At 46.6% G+C, this 15,642-nt stretch overlaps 1 protein-coding gene across 1 annotated transcript in view; it reads left to right on the top strand.

Moving 5' to 3' along the window:
- LOC147730399 (apoptosis-inducing factor 3-like) overlaps window positions 1-15,642 on the top strand; it is a 402,100-nt gene that overhangs the window by 86,973 nt on the left and 299,485 nt on the right. Inside the window, exon 2 of the mRNA XM_086955207.1 lies at window positions 5,230-5,319. Coding sequence (XP_086811333.1) covers window positions 5,258-5,319 — 62 coding nt within the window. The 5' untranslated portion in view covers window positions 5,230-5,257. The remainder of the gene's footprint in view (window positions 1-5,229; window positions 5,320-15,642) is intronic.

The raw sequence follows: 15,642 nt of genomic DNA, 5'->3' as shown, positions 1-15,642 counted from the left end.
GGGTATTGACTGTCATAGTGAATGTTACAGCTTCTTCTAGAATATCAACATCCTCTCTGCATGGATTAGGGGTTAAGCGGATGTAGTAGTGGAGGTGAAAATTTAGAATGCTCCTTTAAGATGCCTTCAGTCCTCCTTCACCTACCCCTGTGTTCATTCTGTAGTTATCACCTGTGCGATCACCATAAGATATATTCGATCCACTTTTGCAAATTTCTACAGTAGTGTTCCTATGATGTCCAAATTCTCCTCTTGCTTTTGTCTGCCATTATACATCCCCTTGAAGGTACTCCTATGCGGTTTCTTTCGGGAAAGTTTTCTCCCTGTTAAGTCTTCACAAGGGGTCATGCCAGCCCTGGTTTTCATTTTCTGTAAGCTCTTCAGCTTCCTTCATTTCTAACTCCCCCTCCCCCCCACCCCGCTCCCAACCCATGGGGGCTTTTTATTTATTTTATTTTTATTTATTTATGCAATTTTATATAGCGCTTTACATAGGACCCAGTTTCAAACATAAGGACTGACGGTACAAAAGGAATTTGCAAATTTTTGACTTACATAAGAACCAGTTGAAAACATACGGACTTAGGATTACATGCGTTATAAAAAGGTACAAACAGAAAAAATTGCAAATGTACAAGAGATAAAGTCACACCAGGAGGAGATACAAATGGATATACTCTAGGCATATATTAGTGAAATCGCTATCCACTTAGGGAGGGGATACACATGGATATACTCTAAGAGTCACATAGGAATGGTAGAGAGCAGAGCGGACTCCTGCATAAACTAGTGATTAGAGTTATCTCTATATACATAGGGAAGGGGTAAGACTGGATATACTCTAAGAGTCACATAGTAATGGAAGAGAGCACAACGGTCTACTGCATATACTAGTGATTAGAGTTATCTCTATATACATAGGGAGCGGATACACCTGGATATACTCTAAGAGTCACATAGCAATGGAAGAGAGCACAACGGTCTACTGCATATACTAGTGATTAGAGTTATCTCTATATACATAGGGAGGGGGTACACATGGATATACTCTAAAAGTCACATCTCCTGCATATACTAGTGATTAGAGTTATCTCTATATACATAGGGAGGGGATACACATGGATATACTCTAAAAGTCACATCTACTGCATATACTAGTGATTAGAGTTATCTCTATATACATAGGGAGGGGATAAGACTGGATATACAGTCACATCACCAAGGGAGGGATAGAGAAGGGCAGGAAAGTGAGACAAGCCAGAGAGGGAAGCAGATAGTAACAAGTAGGCATCAGGAGAGACAATAGAGAGGTCACTAGGACAGAGAGGGGGAGGTCAGAGATCGCTAAAAAGGCGGAGGAGAAAGGTAGAAGAAGAAGTGAGTCATAAAAAGAAAATGGCGGGGAACACAGAGGTCCAGGTCTGAAAGACCAGGAAGAGTGCTGCAAGTCCGGGGGGAGAAAGGCAGTCCACAGCAACGGTTGGGTGTTTACCCTCGTGTGTTAATTATGTCCTTGCTGCAGAGAGAGAAAATCCCTTTAGGTTTGTCCCTGGAAGCGCGTGGTCCGCTGCTCACCTCTGTCCCGATGGTGCTGTACACCCCCAGTATTCAGGGTCGGCTCCGTCGGCCGTTTTCTCGGTGGGCGTGAGAGAGCGCAAGGTGGCGAAGGTGCAGATGCGATCACGCGTTGTCCGTGAGGCGCTGCCTCGGCAGCTGGTGGGCCGTGCGTGGATACAACCGCCCTGGAAGATGTGTGGCCTCCGGGAGCCACGAGCAGCACATTCAGAGCACCCGAGCCATTGGTGCCATGCTGCAGGGGGGGAGGGGTGAGCGATCCAGGAGATCCGGCTCATGCTGAAGGACCCCAAAGCGACAACAGGACGGGTGGCAGGCCCGACAGCCTGAGAGAGGGCCGCAGGATAGGCAAGAGGTTGGGGGAAGTTGGGGCGCGCCAGAAGAAGCGGCGATCGCCATCCGAGGGTCGCCGCCGGCCGCCATCTTTGAGTCAGGCAGGCGCTGGGAGGATTCCCTCAGTGGGGGACACCGCCGAGTTGGTTAGACGGCGCCGTCGGCTGCTGCGACAATTAGTGCGAGACTGGGCAAGCCGGGGGAGCGCAGGTCGCAATCCTACCTCCCAGCGGCGGCCGCAGACGGCGGAGTCCACGGCGAGATGCCGCCCGCCATTTTGAGCGCCACCGCACCTCTCCTCCTTCTCCTCGGGAGACCGGACCCGTCCGCCAAGCCAGGAGCGACTGCCGCTGTCCAGCAAATGCCCCAATTGCTCCGCTACATGTGAGTAAAAAGGGGGGGATCAGAAGAAGGGCCAGAGCAGCCCAGAGCCGGGTTCGTGCAGCTCGTGAACCGGGAGCCGAGGCGATCCATGTCCGCTCGGCTCCCGGCTCCTCCCCCGGCTTCTGCTTTTCCACTAAACCTCTGCTTCTTTTGAGTGCTGGTAATTAGTTGATTGCTGACAGCTGTGTAGTGCAGGATCTGCCCTCTGGATGAAGGCACCCCAGGGACAGACTCCTGCTTTCCAGGCCCTTTAGCCTGCCTCTTGGGAACGACCGATAGACGGCAGGAGTAGGAATAATTGTTTTCTATCATCTTTGTCACACCTGGTGTTACCTTATTCCCTGTATTTCTGATTTGCCCTCTATTCATTCTAGCTCTGCCCTTTTTCTTCTTCACTTTTATCCATGCTCTGCTCTTTCTCCCCTCGACCTTGGCTCTTTACTATCACTCTTCTAGCAGTGATTAGCTGTGTCTCAGTTTTATAATTTGTCTGCTTTTTTCCTCTATCCTGTCTTCTACATCCTTTAATTCTATATTCTCTCTTCTTAATGCTCTCTTCTTCACATCATGGCAGCTCTGTATCTGATTTGATCTCCTTTTCTTCTACTTAGCTCAGTCTTATCTCTCTCCTCTACTGTTGTTTCTTTCTCCTCTTTACTCCTGCTCTCTCTCTCATATCAATAACACTGCTGCTGCCTGTGACCCCTGTCGTCAGCCTGTACATGTCCCTGCTATTTTGAACATTGTGTTTTCCTGTTGTATTTCCTAAAGAAGAGAGAGATGGCATGTGTTTTACTTTCTTACCTACACCAAGTACAAAAAAAAATGTACACCAAATAAAAATGCTTTTTTGTTGTTGCATATATTAATCAGTGCAGTATAACTGGGTTCTTTGCAGAACAGGTAGCTGCTCGAGCACAGCAGGTGATGTCACTGTTAGTGCTGCCTGTAATTAGTAGGTCCAGGGATGGCGACGGCATCGGCATCCACTGCTCAGCTTGCTGTGACCCTGCCTGCTACAGCACAGGCATTGTCCCCAGCCGTAATGCTGCCAATGCCGGTAAGTATGGCTGTGGTGCCTACTGGACTCACGCACGCTCGAAAATTACCATGCTGGGGTGCAGAGCACAGATTCTACAGGTGACGTCATGGCGCACTAAAGTTGTGTTGGGCCACAGCCACATCAAGCACGTTCAGGATAGCAGCATTGCAGGGCTGCAGGATATGCTACTCTGGCTACGCAGCAAGTTGAAAGTCCACACTTACTTTTGTTTGTTCGTCCTCAAGAGGCCTCACTCCTAAGTTCCAACTGCGCTCTTGCAGCTTCCTTGCCTCAACTCTGCCATAAGCCAGTCCCCAGCATCAATTATCTAATATGAGGCTTAGGCTCAGGCAGTGGCAGGGTGCAGCAGACTTGGGGATTAGAATGCAAATAAGCCATAGTTTGTTGACGACTTCTTGGATTTGTGATCGGCGTGATGACATCATCACTAATGTGGTGATACACAATCATGCCTGCCTGAACCGGCGTATGCTGGCCTGTCTATAAACATTTACTAGCCAGTCACCATGCAATGTATGTTATTCTTTTTATTTTGAATTTGAACAATTAATATTGAGGCCTGTTAAGTAAACTCCACAAATTCGTATTAGTTTGAAGTATTTATTTCATGTGAACATCAATCCAGGGAGCAGCTTCCTTCCAGTCCTTCCTTCAGCATGAACGCAGCGAACTGCTGAAACAGACTGAGGAACAACGGAAGGTGCTGGAATGTACAAAATAAAATAAACATGTGTAATACCAAATTCTAATCTGAACATCACTTGTGCCACTGCACGAGAATAAGCACAACACATCTTCCTCCTTATAGAACTAAAAATAAACAAACAAAAACACATTAGATAACATATAAGAAGACACATTATCACAAATAAAATCCTTTAACCATTTTGGTTTAGTACGAGTACATACTGTGCGGTCATTAATCACAATACTATTCTCAGAGACACCATTAGCAGCATTGTTAACATCCACCCTTTCAGTGATCTCTGAATCAACACCTGCGTCACCCATCCTGCTCCTTACAGAAGAAGGATTCTCAGCAGAATGCACACAAGTGCCAATATCCATCCCTCGTCGCCACTTTAAGTAAACTCCACAAATTTGTATTAGTTTGAAGTATTTATTTCATGTGACCATCAATCCAGGGAGCAGCTTCCTTCCAGTCCTTCCTTCAGCATGAACGCAGCGAACTGTTGAAACAGACTGAGGAACAACGGAAGGTGATGGAATGTACAATGAAAAATAAACTTGTGTAACACCAAATTCTAATCTAAACATCACTCATGCCACTGCACGAGAATAACTTAAGTATTAAAGAAACACAACAAGGCCACCACCTGCAGGGTCAGAAATTGTAGCCCCGGCCCTATGAAAGAAGTGCTGGTGCTGAGCACCTGAAAGCACCTGCTCAAATTAAACACTGCTAACGTCTACCAAAGCAGGCCCCACCTCTAACTACAGTTGTGCTCATATTTGGCAAAACTACACTTACCAAGGGCTGTCTCGTATTCACAGCATTGTAAAAGCGCATTTAATGATTGTCAACTGCCAAACGAAACGAAAAAGAGAGCACTTCCGGGGGTGTGTAAATTTGTCGCCTTCTGTGTACCCAGAAGAGTCCGCGGGCCACTGCCCGGTTGGTCTCCACAGGCCCACGACTTCCAATTGACGCAGTTTATCTATCCCACAATGCACTGCTGTCGTGTTTTCCGTCCTCCAATTTGCTGCGTCAGACTAGTCTATCCCACAAATCAATGCGGTAGCCTTGTTTGCTCACAATGCACTGGTGTTGTCATCTGTCTGAGAGCTCGGAATTTTTTGTTGCCATGGATATGTGCCCGCACGCGCTAATTCGGTGTATTCTCTTGCCGCAGGTCTGTAGTCCTGGGAACCACGTGCAGCATGATGGCCGGTGAGAAGATCACGCGTGAAGTGTGTGACGAGACGGACCTGCAGGATGGAGAGTAAGTATTTGTATGCACCATTGGTGCCGTTAAGGTTTTATGGGGCCCTGTACGCAAGTATAGTTTTGGGACTAACAGCAGTAGTCTTGTGATATCTCTTCCTCATTTAAGTATTCCTTTCCGTGCCTGGTTTATTTGCTACTAGGGAAGGCTGGCTGCTATTGACACTGCTGCCCCACCCACCCTGTCCTTGAATAGCCACGTGTCCCTTCCCTTACTCTTCTTAATCTCGCAAACGTCCTAGTATCCTACACACTGGCTCTTCGTTAACTACGACGATACATCTCCAGCCCTAAAATAATTCAATGGACATCAGTCTCAGTTATATTTCCATTCTTTCTCCTGCAGGCATGGTGTCTTCATGCTAGCGGATGAAAACTTTATGCAAGGCCTCTCTTGCCTCTCTGCTTCCGGCTGTGATAATGAACTCTTTCTATTTGACGACCCGGCGTGGTTTTATTTTACTTTATATGGGAACTAGTTGAATTTCACCTTCGTGAACTTACTTTATTCCATCTCGTTCGTACTTGTGGGACGAATTGAAAATGGCTGCTAAACTCCAGAGTACTACAAGAGGCTAGTTAGTCACTCATGGTGAGATGGAAGGTGCAGTCACCACTTTTAGAGGCTCATATGTTTATTGAACAGCTGGGGAAGTTGTCAAAGTTGGAAGTTGGGGGGCAAAAAGTGCCAATGAAATCGAAAGTCGATTGCTCTAGCCAGTTTTGTGGCCGGTCTCTTAGATAGTCATTTAAACGGATGGTATTGGTATACCCCTTATTTTATTAAATAAGAAGTGATTAAGAGTCACTAAAATAAGAAGCTTCTTATAGAACAATGTAAAAGGAAGTATTTTAATTCTGTAAAGGACTTAAAAAAGTCATATAAAAAACTTCGGAAGCTGAACAAAGTTTCTACATTGAAATAGATGTCATGATATTCTTAGATGAACGGAAATCGCTGACATGTTATTACAATAGTGGAAGTGCATCTTCTGGACCGGGATCAAACGCTAGATCTTCACTGCTCACACTATAGGCCTGCGCAATGAGGTGTGATCTTGTTCTGCTTAAATACCTGTCAACAAATGCACACAAAAGAACTGCATGGCATAAACTATATATTCAGCGCACATCAAATGTTATGTTATATATTACCATTGCTGAGGGACAGTAGTGGGTAGCATGATCCACTTCAAGCGTCACGTGTATTGGCTCTTCCCTACACTAAACAATCATTTAAAATAACATCTTACACTATAGCCATCTACTTACAGATAATACAGTTGAGTATGTATCTATTTATATCTGTTTATATTCCTATCTTTCTTTGCATACATATATTTATTTATATATAAAACTCTTCAAGAGCAGTCAACACCTACATTGCTTCGCCATCAGCCTTGTGCAGCAGGGGTTAACCAGGGAGCCTGTCCTCTGGCCAAGTCCTATGCCCAGCAGTCTGTAGGCAGCCTACCCTTCTTACACATGGCTAAAGGCCTGCGCAGTGATGTTCAATACAGGATGTGGCCTCCAGGCCCTGTGCCCTAGCTTCCTTAGGCGGGCAACCACCGATGTGCACCATCTTCAAACATATGCAGCAGGGTTGGTGCAAGGCCCTGCAGCCAACTTATTGCAGGCAGCTTACATCCACAGTGCATTACATTTAGCGTTGTGCGGCACAATGGTCGCAAGTCCTGGCCTCTGGGGGCAATCAATAACCTTTGCGCATAACCTTCAACCATGTATAGCATGAGGTTGGCCATAGAGCCTGGCCTCCCGCCATCTCTTGTGCCCAGCTCTCCCCGGGTGGCAAACACCCACAGTGCAGGGCTGTGTGCAGTGGTCTTGCCGACAGGGCTTACCTCCAGGCCATCAGCCATGTAAAGTGGGTTTGGCTGCGGGTCCTGATCGTACCAATACCCACTGCACACATACTTTGGATCTTGCGCAGTAGTGGTTAGCAGCAAGGCCTTGCCTCTGGGCAGGCCCAGCAGCCAACATTTTGCGGCCATTATACTCTCCTCCGCATGGCCTTTGGTGGGGGTTGGCCATAGGCCCTGACCTCTGATCAACCCTCTGCACCCAACATTTCATGGGCAGGCAACCCTATCTGCTCGCCTCCTTCACCCATGTCTGGGGAGGGTGTGTGGGTTTGGCTGCAGAGGCCTGGCCATAAACAAAGCCCTGCATTCAACCCACCTCTGGCTGCCAACCCTTGCTGCTCACAGACTTGGGCCGTGTGCAATGGGGGTTGACTGTAGGGCCTTGCCTTTGGCCAGCTATTGCACCTAACTCTCCACGGGCATCCTACAACTACAGCACATGGACTTCAGCCATGTTCAGTGGGGATTTGTCACAGGCTTGCAGCCAACCCTGTTGTGCATAGCATTCACCAGCCTGCAGTGGGGTCGACCGCTGGGCCTTGCCTCCAACCAGTCCCTGCACCCAACTCTCTGTGGCAGCCAATTCCAACTGAGCACAACTGGGATTGTGTGGGATTGTCTGCAAAGCCTGTTCCCACCTGTATGTGGTTGGCCACACCCCAGCTGTGTATGTCCTTCAATTCTGTGCAGTGGGATTTCTTGCAGGGCCTGGACTCCAGCACGGCCCTGGCTGTAGGGGCCAACAGTTGGCCTTAAACAGCAGAAGATTGGTTGCACGGTCTGGGTTGTATCCAGAGCCAGGCCTTGCTGTCATCCTATAGTATGCAGCCAACCCCAAATCTCACTTTTGGCCAAGCATAGCCATAGTGCTTTAAATACTATTTTACCTTTTCTTGCAGGATTAGCAAATTCAATACTGGATTCACGATTCCTGAGGCCTAGGGGGGACCCAGGGAAGGTCGGCATCTGCGATTCTCACATAGGATCTGACAATCTAATTTTTAATTTTTTTTATTTGTTTTTGCGAGATGCATGAGACAGTCGGATTGAGTCACTGTAATAAAGGAACATGCATAATGAATACATTCATGTCAATCAAGAAAATACAAACAAAGTCAGAACAAAAGTAAAGATACTGTCATATCCTTAATTCCAAAGATAAAAACCATAAATAGGACACTAATACAGGCAGTCCTAAATCCTATCGTACGTTGTGGAACATTGAGGGTTAAACACTTGAGTCATAAAAGAATCTAATATCACATATCACACACAATACTAGGGTTCATATTTCAGGCTCAAGATACTGTGAAACTGCTCCCCATATCTGTTCACCGAGCTTCCTCTTTCGAGGACCTTTGAGAGCATACAAGCTAGACTCCATGTTATAAACTGAGAAAAACCGTGCCCTCCAAGCCTCGAAAGAGGGAGCTCTTGTTGTAACCAGAAAGAAGCTATACATAATCTATACACCGCAGTCACTAAGAATATTAAATTAGCCTGTTGCATTGATATTCCTGCCCCCGCCAATTCCATTTAAACACCTAAAAGGATCTGTGTAGCGGATAGCTGAATTGGTTTGCCCATAATCTCTGAAATACATTTTTCGATCTGTGTCAATAGGCGAGCTAGAGCTGGGCAGGTAAAGAAGATATGACCATCGTCTGCCGATATAGCTTGACAGCGAAAGCATTTCCCAATCAGATCCCCTGGCCATTTTGAAACTTTAGCAGGTGTATAATATAAATTAAAGAGAGATTAAAAATGCTGCGCGGACAGTTTTGCAGAAAGGAATACATTTTTAGCCATCCCAGGGAAATTTCTATTTGTATGTCCTGCCTACCCAATCTAACAATCGCATGATAAAAATGTAATATTGTTTTTGTTTTTAATACCAGGGGAGGTACATTTGTTCCCCTCGCCACATAGGGCATGGTGGTCAGGGTAGGTTCCATCTGCCCCCCAAATGCACTTTATTTTTTACTTTTCCCAGCTTGGTTCTCATGTTTCATGTTGGGTACAACAGCTACAACCGAAATGTTTAAGTGATGTCCAGTCAATCAGCACGTGGGAGATATTCAAATCTGGAGCTGGATTTGCAAATCCACAATGTTGAAGGGAGAAAAATCTCCGTAGTCCTTTGGATGCCCTTTAAAATGGGCATATTGGCACTTACAGGTCACAAAAGATCCCTTTCGCGTGTGGAGTCCCCCAGTGTTCTGTACTGTCTGCTGTCATTTTCAGCCTTTCCATGGCGCTGCCTGGTGCTCTTCTCACAGACAGCATCAAGATTTACTGATGTGCTGATGATATGCATGCACATCATCCAGTGCCTACCTGATTCTCAACCTGAATTCCTGTTATTTGCCAAGACAAACAAACAAGATACAGTACAAAACGTCACTCTATGACTGACATAAACCTTGACAGTTTCTCACACCAACTCTTTTCAAATGCCAAATCACATGGATTCACCCTAGACATCAACCTGTTATTCAAGGACCGCAAAATGGCCTGGTACCAGCTCTCTTTTCCAAAGAAAGTTAAAACTGTTTCCTAAAGAAAGTGACTTCAGAGCTGATGTTCAAGCCGCCCACTTGCATTTGGATGGTGGTAATGCCCAACTCCATGGTCTCCAAGATTCCACACTGGCACCCCTTAGTTGCATCCCTACACACTGCAGCTGGTCTCATCCAGTGCCTGAAGAAATATGATCATCACCCCCACCCTCCAGTGGCTCCCCTGCCAATCCACACCATATTCGAAACTAGTTGCATAATTGACAAAGCCATCACAACCAGAAAACCCACTTATCTTGTAGACTAGCACACCATCTCTGGTGGTTCTCTGTACACAGGCATCCAGGACACATGAGGCTGCAGACTAAGAATTTTTTTATTTGGAAGAACATTCCTGTATCCATCAAAACCTCCCCAATGCTGCTCCAATTTAGGAAAGAGTTGAAGAATCACCTCTTTAAAGAACACTCCATCACAGGTCATTTACCAATCATAACTCCGCTTACTTGTTGACTTTAACCTTCCCTTTGAGGCTGACTTTTAGCTAGGTTAGAACTACAGAAATAACCATATACTTACATATGTATATTGTACAAAATGTTACCTCTTCCAGCCCAATCTAAGTACTCTTTTAAATGCTCCTTTCTCAAAAACTACTGAACAGATTTACACTGAACCAACAAAAGCACAATCCTTGATGAACGTACTGCTTTTGTTCCAAACTTGATGCAATTCTGTTAAGCTGTTTTTGTGTATCAAAGAGCAAAAAATCTAAAATATAAATGTGAAATTACACTTTTCGAACACCCTCTCTTTTTCTTGACCCCTGCTTGATGGATCTGCATGAAACTTGCCATGAAGAAGCCAAAGTATGCAGATATGTTGAATAGTGCAAAAGGTATTAAGAAAACAAGGAGTGCCTTTCCTAGGGAAAGTGATAATTACACCGGATCTTTCACCTCCAGAGTTTTTTTATAGGTACATGTAGATAAACATTCACACCCTCCTTTGTCCCAAGGGAAACAACACGACGTGCAAGTGCTATGAATATTGACTTTTATTCAGCGGCCAAAATAAAACTTATTTCGGCCGTCCAAGCTGCCTGGCTCACTATATATAGTTGACAAATCTTCATGAAATTTTCCAAACTGAAATGACACTCACTTCAGCTGCTATCCTGAAAGCTTCGGGGGTGATCCGTCAAGCGGGGACAGAGAACCAGGGGGTGCTTAAAAGCGGGTTTTCCCCATATTAATTCCCATAGGACATTTAGACACCGCTCCAGCCCGAACTGCTGAATGGAATTGCTCCAAATTTGGGAGGAAGGTAGTTACTGGTCCAAGGAAGTGCCTTTTTGTTATTTGTTCAAATTTGAGGTCTAAAGGAAGGAGAGGAAGTAGGCCTTCGTAAGGTGTATAGAACAGAGCCTAAAATAACTGGGTCTGCCAAAAAAACAAGAGAGATTCTCACAAACTCTCATCATTCTTCCAGAAAGAACAAATTGTTTGAGGAGCGATATAGCAAAGCCTATGATGGTTAAAGGAGACAACATGCTGCCTGCGCAAAATCTAGTACACACCATCATCAGGAGGAGGAAGGGCTTTCACCCGCCATTTGAGGGTTCAAGTCAGAAATGCATACAATACAGATGGACCTTCCTGTGTGGAGTTTTTTCCAGCTGAACAGCACCACATACCAGATCAGAGAGTTCCATGAAGATTTTGATGCACTACTGATGGAACCACCAGAGAAACAAGCAGCTCTCAAGATGCAAAAGGGAATCACAAAAGATGAGCCGTAGAGTGGCAAATTCACAGTAGAGAATCAAGGTGAAGTAATTGGCCAGCTATGAGAGGCCCTGGAAGACGGACTGTGGGTGAACTGACTAAGGATTCGATGTGCTGCAAAGATTCTAACTGTGCGAACAGAGTCATTAATCTGTGCATTAAAGGCAGTAAAGTGACTGAAGGATGATTAAGTTCATGATGCTGCCCCACACCATGCAGCTAGGCAAAATGTGCTAGTACAACTAAAGCAGTTGTGTCACAAATGACTGGGGCAAGATAGGCCCAAATGAAGGCTTAAAGGTAACATTGACGTAGGGTAAGTTCGAAAATTGAGAAATGTATTATTTGGGGAGGGCCAGGGAAGGAGAAAGGAAAGGTAGACTTCAGGTTTGGAACTTGGGTTCTAGAACCAGAATACATTTGAGATTTAGAGAATCAGATACATGCAATTGTACAGCAACCTACATTTCACCTCATACAAGCATTCAGGTTATTGACAGTTAACATTAGGGGCCTAAATTCCCCAGTGAAAAGGGCAACAATACTGTCTCTACCTGGTAGAGACTTCTAGCCACAGATTCCTTACTATAGAATATTCCCCAGGTGTCAGACTGGATGGATTTCGAAATATTTCATGAGCAGTACCCCTGAATGTCATCCGCGCCGGAAGTGACGTGCGCAATGCCTATATAGTTGTTACCCCATTGCGTTGACATCCGTTCTTTGCTTTCTGCACCAGTCAGTGTAGATCTGGAGAGAGCTACCCCAGTCTTTTTGTACTGACCTTTTTAAACATTTTGTTGAGAGATTTTTAAAAACTTTTTCTCCTGGCACGTCAAAGATGTCTGCTAGTTTCAAGAACTGCATTGATTGCTGCCCCATACACCTCAAGGCCTTGAGGGAGCGGTCCCTCAAGCTCCTCGCTGCTTGACATGCGACACCATGATGTTCTCAATCTCTTTTGAGAGGAAGGGCCTGAGATAAGTATACCACTCCAAGTGCGTGTCGTTGCAGTTGAGGTCATTGGGAAAATCGGTTAAGTCTGACTGACACACGAAGAACAAAAAGTCAAAGTGGCACAAGAAGTGCTAGAAATCGAAGAGATCTTCGACTTTGCCACGTCCGTCAAAGTAATTCAATGAGATGAGGGAGCGTCAGCACTCAAGGCCTAGCTCTGTAGTGGATTCTTCGCATGGGCCTCCTTACACAGTTTCCGGCAGCTGGAGCGACCCCTACATAATTACGTAAATATTATGAGGCCATACACCTCATAGTTGGGCGGCCTGTCCCTGCTGAAGTGCCCCCACTCTCCCACTATGGCACGATCCCCATCATCTTCACTGACTCCGACATGCAGCCGGACGGGCGTCGTCCGAAACCAATGGGGAACACCCCTCATGACGGAGCCAGTACCTTGTTCATATGATAGGCCTAGATTGGGGGACGAATGGGATGGGTCTGTGGATCCTTATGGATAAAAGGTAAGAGACAGAGGACATCTGGTACGAGAATCTGGTAGATGCCTGTGGACTGGACACCTCCCCAGAAACTGGCCTGATCTATCCCTCTATTGTTGTTGCTGTGGAAGGTGCCTTTGTCTCAGTGGTGGTGCGAAGGGTGGCTGACGTCATGGACCTTACACTGCCCTCAGTGGCAATTAAGACTAACGTCTTGATGGAGGTGCTTCTACCGGGAGTTGCCCCTACAAAACCATTACTCCCATTTAATGAAGACCTTACTGATGTCCTACTGGGGACCTGGTCTAAGCCCTCCCTAGGGGTTACTGTGCATATGACAAATGCACTCTGCCATCGCCCGCCCCAGAGGACCCCAGTTTCCTCACTCAGCACTCCACCCCAGAGAGCCTGGTGGTCCAGCACTCTCCATCCAAAGTTCACCCCGGCGCATTTCCTTCCATTCCATAGGACAGGGAATCTAAAATGGTTGACACCTTCTGGAAGAGGATGATCTCTTACACCAGCCTGGCATTGTGGTTGGTGAACACTGTGTGTCTCTTGAGCTGATACTCCCATACTTACTGGGACTCGATTGTGCAAGTACTGCCCATGGTCTCTGAGGAGGCCTGAGCCATATTCTCTAGCAATTGCTGATGGGATATTCACCATACCGGGTGGGCTGGATACAACCAACTTGCTGGGCAGAGCAATTTCATTGTTGGTTGCCCTTAGGCGCCACGCCTGTCGTAGAACCACAGTTTTTTTCGGGAGATGTTCAGGCCTTGCTTATGGAGATGCCCTTTGCTGGCTCTCATTTGTTTGGTGGGAAGGTGGACTTTGTGCTCAAGCGCTTTAAGGACAGCAGAGCTGCGTCTACGTCCTGGGGCCTTTCCATGACCCCACGCCAACCCTAGTCTGCCCCTTTATGGCCATGGAAGGGCTTCCAAATGTGTCTGTACTCACCCTTGCACGCTGGCCTGCAACGAGCACAATAGTTTTGTGGCCCCAGGCGTGATTCCTACAGACCACATGGGTCAGGCATCCAGACATTGAGCCAGCCCACTACCCGTCCCTGGCAGCTGCAGTCTCCAAACCCTTTAGTGTACCCTCTTACCATCATGGGCATCCAGTGGGTGGCAGGATCTGCCATCACCTGCACTAATGGTGGTCAATTTCAGATTGTTAAGTTCTGCAGCTCATCTGGTTTTGTGACCCCCACCCTCTCCCCTCCCACTCTTGCCACCTACTTCCGACAAACTGATGGGGAACCAGCTCTCCTTGCTTCATCAGGAAGTGTTTGCTCTCTTGGCCAAATGAGTTAAAGAAAAGGTGCTGACATCAGAGGTATGCCATGATTACTATTCCCACTATTTTACGGTGCCCATGAAGGACAGAGGACTTTGTGCTAATTTAGACCTGCACCTTCTTAATCTCTCCCTGAAAAAGAAGAAATTCAAAGTGCTCATGCTCGCACAAGTCTTCTCTACCCTTGACGCAGGAGACTGGATAGTATCGCTGGACTTAAAGCACACTATTTCACATAGCAATCCTGCCTGCCCACAGGCGCTACCTGAAGTTACTAGTAGGCCAATAACACTTTCAGTTTTCCGTGTGTTTCCCTTTGGTCTTACTGGTGCCCTACGGGGGTTCACAAAAGTGATGGCGGTGATTACAATTCATCTGCAGAGGTCAGGGATTCTGGTCTTTCCCTACCTCGACGATCGCCTGTTGATGGCGACCTTGCCCTAGGCAGTTGTCTCCCACCTCCAGACTACGGCAAACCTTCTGCACTTGCTGGGGATTACTATCAACGTGCCGAAGTAACACCTGACTCCGTCCCAGAAGATCCCTGTCCTCAGAGCTGTTGTGGATAAATTGCAGTTTCAGGCCTATCCTCCCAAGAGGTGAGTCCAGGATATAGAGGCCATGATACCGATGTTTTAGTCTCTATCCTGGATTTCGGTGAGACTGACTCTGAGGCTGTTGTACCTCATGGCCTCCTGCTTCTTTCTTGTGACAAATGCCCTCTGCCATACTAGCCCTCTGCAGTGTGACCTGAAGTTCCAGTGGGCACAGCATTAGGGGAATCTCTCCGACATGGTCAAGATCTCAGAGGGAACTGCAGAAGACCTATAGAAATGGCTACCGAACTGCGATTGGATCAGTGGCAAATCCCTCTCCCTTCCCCACTCATACCTGACTGTGATGACCGATGCATTACTTCTGGACTTGGGTGGTCATCTGGGAGAGGTGGAGATCAGAGTATTCTAGTCTCTGGTGGAAGCCGGACTCCACATCAACCTGTTAGAGCTCTGAGCGATTCAAATGGCATTGAAGGCCTTCCTTCCTTCATTCAGGGTAAGGTTGATTTAGGTGTACACCATGTGGTACTGCAAAAAAGAAAATGGCGGGTTGGGGTCGTGGACCCTTTGTCAAGAGGCTCTGCTCCTCTGGAAATGGCTGGCACACCAGGGCATATCCCTGGTGGTTCAACACCTGGTGGGTTCTCTGTTAGCCAGGGCAGATGAACTCAGCCATTGTAAACTAGCGGATCATGGACCATGTCTCCCTCTCGAGATGAAAATTACAAAAAACAATTTGATGGACAGAATGTAGATCAATGTCTTACATTCACCCCAGTACAAGGATCTGGGCCTAAATCCATCGTTTTTTGC

Source organism: Lissotriton vulgaris, chromosome 2_1 (assembly GCF_964263255.1).
Source record: "Lissotriton vulgaris chromosome 2_1, aLisVul1.2, whole genome shotgun sequence".
In the NCBI taxonomy this organism is placed as follows: domain Eukaryota; kingdom Metazoa; phylum Chordata; class Amphibia; order Caudata; family Salamandridae; genus Lissotriton; species Lissotriton vulgaris.
The sequence above is the reverse complement of the archived record's forward strand: the minus strand, read 5'-3'. Positions and strand labels throughout refer to the sequence as shown.